The 7,500-nt window shown below is 49.2% G+C and overlaps 1 protein-coding gene across 1 annotated transcript in view; it reads left to right on the top strand.

The window, feature by feature from the left end:
* The first annotated feature begins 2,947 nt into the window (after window positions 1-2,947).
* LOC126313689 (uncharacterized) overlaps window positions 2,948-7,500 on the top strand; it is a 26,593-nt gene continuing 22,040 nt past the window's right edge. Inside the window, exon 1 of the mRNA XM_049992365.1 lies at window positions 2,948-3,033. Coding sequence (XP_049848322.1) covers window positions 2,948-3,033 — 86 coding nt within the window. The remainder of the gene's footprint in view (window positions 3,034-7,500) is intronic.

Raw genomic sequence — 7,500 nt, 5'->3', positions numbered from 1 at the left:
CACAAGTCCTTCCTTCCATGACTCCGGTACAGTATGTTCATGAAGGCAAGAGTTGAAAATATCCATTAGGAGAGATGGATGTGTACGCCATATTCTTTTGATTATTAGGTCATCAATACCATCAGGGCCTGTAGCTTTCTTCGGTTTACATGCTTTGATGGCAGTGTCCACTTCCTCTCTCGAAAACTCTGGTGCGTTTTTTATATTGTTGTACCTAATGTTTCCCGCCTTAACTTCTTCCTGATGATCTGTATCCTCCTCTGGTTTGTCATCAGGCAGAAGAGAGCACAGGAGATACTGTATTGTGTCCTTCCACGTCATTGTTTGGGTCTGGTTTGGAAGTTTTATGTTGCTGAGGACGTTTTCTGTACCTGTTTTTGGTCGGAGTATTTTTTGAGTTGCTGCCCAGGGATTGTTGTTGTCACAGTCAGATACCCATTTCTTCCATGCATCCTCTTTAGCAATGGTGATCTGTTTTGTGTAATCGTTGCGTCTTCTGTTGTACTCTTGTTTAGCGGCTTCGATTTCTTCTGGAGTTCCATTTCTGCGGGCATTTTGCAATGTTCGTCGTGCTGTCACTGTATTTTGTCGCTGTAGTCTAAGTGTCTCGTTCCACCATGGTATAGGGTGCTGTAGCCAGGTTCTTTTTCTCATTGATTCTTTGCAGCTAGCTTGTACTGCCCCTTCAAGGCATCGGACTTTCTCATTAACGTCCATTGCTTGTATATTCTCCAGGTTTTCTATTTCCTTTGCAAAGCACTGATCAAAAATTGCCCATTTTGCAAATTGTGTGTTGTATTTTTCTTGCATTTTAGCTGTTCTGTTTCTACATTGTGGGGCAATTTCATATGTTATGGCCCTGTGATCGCTGGTTGTCCATCCCCCATGTACCTCCCATTTTGTCGTTGTTCTAGCCAGAATCGTTGTACAAATAGTGAGGTCTATGTTACTCTCTCCATTTGGTCCACTGAAAGTTGTTAATGGAGATTCCTCATTCAGTAGTACAAGACCATGCTGGTAGATGAAGTCTTCCATCTTCCTACCATCCCCATCTGCCATATCACCATACCATAATGGAGATGTCGCATTTGCATCTAGGCCTATAATTACTGGTTTTCCAGCTAAGTTGTGCAGTATGTCCTCAAGTTTATTCAGGAAGCGGTCAATAGGTTCACCATACTGACAGTACACACACACCAGGTACAGCTCTCCAAAGGCTCCACTTATGCTTGCCACACATGTATGTGTATCAGTGAACGTGTTTAGCTGAAGTACATTTAAGCTCTTAGTACGAATGATTATAGCTGCCTTTGGTGTTCCATGTTTGGAGCTGTAAACCATTCGATAACCCAGTGGATAGCCTTTGATTTTGTTGTCTAGTGTGTACGGTTCCTGTACCAATAGTACATCTAACTCCTCTTCCTCCATTTTCATGACTAGTTGGTCAGGTACTGTTTTAGATCTTTGTCCATTTATTTGAAGGATTTTTAAGGGGCGAAGTTGTAAGTCCATTGAGGATCTATGGTCTGAGGGTGGCACATCGTTGTTCTTACTTCCCATAGTCGGTCATTCGTTGTATTGCTTCTTTTGCTCTTTTGTATTCAGGGCAGTTTTGGTCCAGAACTGAGTGTTTGCAGTCTTTCTTCCTGCGTTTGCAGTTCGCGCAATGTGGTGGTTGTTCTTTAAGCCTGCATTCTTTGAAGGAGTGTCCAGGTGCTGCACAGTGTCCACATATTGTTTCAGCGCTTGTGCATCTTGTTGATGTGTGGCCAAAGCCCTGGCATTTATAGCACCTGCTAATATTTGTGTAATTTTGCACCCTGTGTGATGTACAGTGGACATACACTCGTCCTTGGTCAGTCAGCCTGTTCCATATTTTTGGTGCCACCTCCAGCACTAGGTTCACCACTTCTCGATTCTTTTGTCCAGTTTTGAAGGCGATCTGTGTTCCACTCACAACCTCTTCAAGTGTGAGGCCTGTTCTCGACAGATTCCTTTCATACAGCTCAGTTTTCAGCTGTTCTTCTTGCATTTCTCTTGGAACATCAAAGAGAATTACCCTGGGATTCCTTTTCTTGGGGTCCTGGATGGTAAGCCCAGAACGACTAAGCTCTTCACACTCCTTCAGTCTATTAGCTTCTTCGGTGTCTGGGAATTCTAGTATTACGTTTTTGTCCCTTGTAGTCTTAAATTTCGTGACCCTCACATCTTTCAACGATGTCGAGATGACTTTTTTTACTGTTTCCTCGAGATCTTTTGCTGCTTGTTGTGCTCCTTCTGCTGGCTTTACAACCAGTAATTTGGGCTCAGGTTTTGGGCCTTGAATTTTGTTGGTGGGTATCACTTTGGTGGATGCCTTGGAAGCATATGTTTCCTGTACTGGTATTTTTGCAGCTTGGGCAGCTTTAGTGCACCTGAGTTCCGTTTTCAGTTCCAAGATTTCCATTTCGTATCTCCGCACAATTTGCTCATATGCTGATAATTTTCCCAAAATAAACTTTTTCTGGACATTGTTTATCTTGTTTGTTTCATTGAAAAGGAACGCCACTATTTCTTCCCTCATAGCTGCCATGTTTTCCAGATCTTCCTGGGATTTGGAGGTATCGTTCTCCATGGGGGCCAGCGAGTTTCTGTTGGGCTCTGTTATTGTAGGCGACATTTCTTTGTTTGTTCCCATTCTTGTTTTGTTTTTGGGTGTTACCTTGTGTGTTTCATGTGGCCTTTTCTCGAGTTATTAAGTGTGTCCTTGTAGAATCCGCTATTGTACACTTGCGCGTGAAACACTCCGCCGGTTCGTTAGTCGCGAGTGGCTTAGCACAGCGCGTAGTGCTGCTGCAGAGCTGGTTTCTGGTCCTCACCGGCCGCCTGGGGACGAGCCTACCTGGGCGGGCTGGGGACAAGCGCGTCGGCTGCCTGCCTGCAGCGACCGAGCCGGCCGGGCGCTGGAATGCGGTCGCTCTCGCGGGGTGGTGGGCGGGGGCAGTCTGTTGCGCTCTGTAGGGTCCGCTCGCTGCCGCGGCTTCAAAAACACAGGTCCAGCAAATCGGAAATTCACACTCGTGGCGGAGTATGGTGTACATTAACACTGTATGAGTTTAAATTGTCCATATCTTTCCTAAATTTGCAGAAGGACGGCAGTAAATTAACTTCGCACCAGCTCCACCCGCATTTGCGGATCGCGCACCCCACAGCAAATACAATTTAACTATTGACACTATGAGACTGAAAAATTATTTTAATCACTGTTCGCGGCTGAGGGAGGTTTACGCCAACACTTTGTTAGGTTATATTATTCATATCTTCTCAGATTTGGAAGGCGTAGAGCCTATAGTAGCCTCCCATCGACTGTAATCGTATTTACGGACAGCGCCAGTAGCGAATAACAAGGTTTCATTATTTACACTATCAATTTAAAATTATTTTTCAATCACTGAGCATGACTAAAGAATGTGTGCACTACCACTGTATTAGATTGCATTGTCCTTATCTTGTCACATTCCTTAGAAATAAGTGCCGCAATCACATGGGTGGAGAGCGCACGTCACGACAACATCAATTTACTTTTTGACAGTAAACACAGGGGGTGGCCAAGGGGCTCAAACTAGCTTCGCGCCTGGCACATCGCATGTACGGACAGCGCGGGCCACAACAAGAACAATTTTGATACAGATTGTCTGTGTCTAAAAATTATTTTAAACACTGAACATTATCAATTAATATCAACAATATCACTGGATTATGTTACATTGTACATATAATAACACCTCCAAGAGAAATAATGACCTAAAATAACATCGACGTGCCGCGGTCGCATGCACGGACAGCGTAGGCCACGAAAAAAAAAAAAAAAAAAAAAAAAAAAAAAAAAAAAAAAAAAACGCTAGGGGTGATCAAGATCAAGAGGAGTGTACTCTACCACTGTATTAGAATTACATTGACCTTAATTTGTCGTAAGGGACTAAGCTGAATTCGCGCCTGCCCTCTGCCCTATTCTTCTGCACAGAAACTATTTAATTAAATTTTAAAATCTAGAGACCTTACAACTATTCTACGTATACATAGTGATTGAGGAATGAATGCTGTTTCACTCTGTCTATCTGGGATTTTCACTTGTGTAACAGTTAGCCGATAAATTGTCACTGAGTTTAGACGCGCTTGCCGTCGCCTATTTGTGCCAGTCAGCGCACTTTGCAGCAGAAGCTATTTGATTTCCTAAACTAAAAGACTTAAAATTATTTTGCGCATACATGTAGGTTGAGGAAAGAATGCTCTTTCACACTGTCTGTCTGGGATTTTAGTTACTTCAGCGGGTTGCTAGCGCATGTGCTCTCAACAAGTGGGTCTGTATTCCACCTCTGCTCTCTGGTTCGCCGGTAAGGCGGCGCCGACAGGCAGCTTTCAAACAATGTCAAGGACCCCGTTATTATGCAAATGCCGCTGCACTTACTGTGATGATGTCTTCCACAGCATCTCAGGAACTTTTCACAACTCCAATGGCGTATTTTGATTTAAGATGAAGCACTATAATCACTTGTATTTGGAGGAAGATGTGTAGATTGCTGCCGCACTTGTAGGTCGGAGACAAGTACTTATAACTTGATCACCAGTGATATAATGCAGATCTGCTTCCTGTAGAATAATCGTGGCACTGTTGTAGAACTACGATCAAATTCTCATCGGTATCGGAGCACTCTTACGCACTCAAAATATCGTGGGAACACGCACAAAAAACACTCGCACAGAACAGCATCGCGTATTTCACATAACTGGTAATATTACGGGAAGTATTTTACGTAGAACGATAAAATTTGAGCACGAGACGTGATATGTATCGGCGCAGATTTGCTCAAAGTTTCACCGATATCGGAGCGTAAATTTTCACACTATCCGCGAAAGTGTGTGAGGCGAAAGCGCGTGGCCAGTAGTGCGCGCGCAGTGGCCACCTCGGCGGTAACCCGATTCACACGCGGCGCTAGACACTTTTCACTAAACTTGCCATAAATCGGAAAGTATGAAACGTACGGCCTTGAAATTTTTACACGCGTTGTAGAATGATACCCGAAAGCACTGTGCCGATTTTCCACGGAATCAAGACACTTTTCCGGGATGAACGCGACGAAGACGCGGGAGCCGAAACGCGCGCGTGCGCTCGCGCGGAGGGACAGCGGGAATCTCGTTAATCCATTCATGCGCGTCACTAATTAGATGACGAGGCATTTGGCTACCTTAAGAGAGTCATAGTTACTCCCGCCGTTTACCCGCGCTTGCTTGAATTTCTTCACGTTGACATTCAGAGCACTGGGCAGAAATCACATTGCGTCAACACCCGCTAGGGCCATCGCAATGCTTTGTTTTAATTAGACAGTCGGATTCCCCCAGTCCGTGCCAGTTCTGAGTTGATCGTTGAATGGCGGCCGAAGAGAATCCGCGCACCCGCGCGCCCCCGGAGGAGCACGCTAAGGCGGACGCGGCCTCGCAGCAAGGAAGATCCGTGGGAGGCCAAGGCACGGGACCGAGCTCGGATCCTGCACGCAGGTTGAAGCACCGGGGCGCGAACGCCGCGCAGGCGCGCGCATCCTGCACCGCCGGCCAGCACGAGGCCAACCAACGGCGAGAGCAGACCACGCCCGCGCTAAACGCCCGCACTTACCGGCACCCCTACGGCACTCACCTCGCCCAGGCCCGGCACGTTAGCGCTGACCCACTTCCCGACCAAGCCCGACACGCCCCGATCCTCAGAGCCAATCCTTATCCCGAAGTTACGGATCCAATTTGCCGACTTCCCTTACCTACATTATTCTATCGACTAGAGGCTCTTCACCTTGGAGACCTGCTGCGGATATGGGTACGAACCGGCGCGACACCTCCACGTGGCCCTCTCCCGGATTTTCAAGGTCCGAGGGGAAGATCGGGACACCGCCGCAACTGCGGTGCTCTTCGCGTTCCAAACCCTATCTCCCTGCTAGAGGATTCCAGGGAACTCGAACGCTCATGCAGAAAAGAAAACTCTTCCCCGATCTCCCGACGGCGTCTCCGGGTCCTTTTGGGTTACCCCGACGAGCATCTCTAAAAGAGGGGCCCGACTTGTATCGGTTCCGCTGCCGGGTTCCGGAATAGGAACCGGATTCCCTTTCGCCCAACGGGGGCCAGCACAAAGTGCATCATGCTATGACGGCCCCCATCAACATCGGATTTCTCCTAGGGCTTAGGATCGACTGACTCGTGTGCAACGGCTGTTCACACGAAACCCTTCTCCGCGTCAGCCCTCCAGGGCCTCGCTGGAGTATTTGCTACTACCACCAAGATCTGCACCGACGGCGGCTCCAGGCAGGCTCACGCCCAGACCCTTCTGCGCCCACCGCCGCGACCCTCCTACTCGTCAGGGCTTCGCGGCCGGCCGCGAGGACCGGCCATGACTGCCAGACTGACGGCCGAGTATAGGCACGACGCTTCAGCGCCATCCATTTTCAGGGCTAGTTGCTTCGGCAGGTGAGTTGTTACACACTCCTTAGCGGATTCCGACTTCCATGGCCACCGTCCTGCTGTCTTAAGCAACCAACGCCTTTCATGGTTTCCCATGAGCGTCGATTCGGGCGCCTTAACTCGGCGTTTGGTTCATCCCACAGCGCCAGTTCTGCTTACCAAAAGTGGCCCACTTGGCACTCCGATCCGAGTCGTTTGCTCGCGGCTTCAGCATATCAAGCAAGCCGGAGATCTCACCCATTTAAAGTTTGAGAATAGGTTGAGGTCGTTTCGGCCCCAAGGCCTCTAATCATTCGCTTTACCGGATGAGACTCGTACGAGCACCAGCTATCCTGAGGGAAACTTCGGAGGGAACCAGCTACTAGATGGTTCGATTAGTCTTTCGCCCCTATACCCAGCTCCGACGATCGATTTGCACGTCAGAATCGCTACGGACCTCCATCAGGGTTTCCCCTGACTTCGTCCTGGCCAGGCATAGTTCACCATCTTTCGGGTCCCAACGTGTACGCTCTAGGTGCGCCTCACCTCGCAATGAGGACGAGACGCCCCGGGAGTGCGGAGGCCGCCGCCCCGTGAAGGGCGGGGAAGCCCCATCCTCCCTCGGCCCGCGCAAGGCGAGACCTTCACTTTCATTACGCCTTTAGGTTTCGTACAGCCCAATGACTCGCGCACATGTTAGACTCCTTGGTCCGTGTTTCAAGACGGGTCGTGAAATTGTCCAAAGCTGAAGCGCCGCTGACGGGAGCGATTATTCCGCCCGAGAGCATCCCGAGCCAACAGCGGCGCGGGTCCGGGGCCGGGCCAGGTAGGTCCGTCATCCGGGAAGAACCGCGCGCGCTTGCCGGGAGCCCGAGCGCCCAAAGGGGCGAATCGACTCCTCCAGATATACCGCCGAGCAGCCAGCCAGGACACCGGGGCTCTGCCCAACAGACGCGAACCGAGGCCCGCGGAAGGACAGGCTGCGCACCCGGGCCGTAGGCCGGCACCCAGCGGGTCGCGACGTCCTACTAGGGGAGA

Source organism: Schistocerca gregaria, unplaced genomic scaffold, assembly GCF_023897955.1.
Source record: "Schistocerca gregaria isolate iqSchGreg1 unplaced genomic scaffold, iqSchGreg1.2 ptg000498l, whole genome shotgun sequence".
In the NCBI taxonomy this organism is placed as follows: domain Eukaryota; kingdom Metazoa; phylum Arthropoda; class Insecta; order Orthoptera; family Acrididae; genus Schistocerca; species Schistocerca gregaria.
Note: the sequence above shows the minus strand (reverse complement) of the source record. Positions and strands in the feature narration are given on the sequence as shown.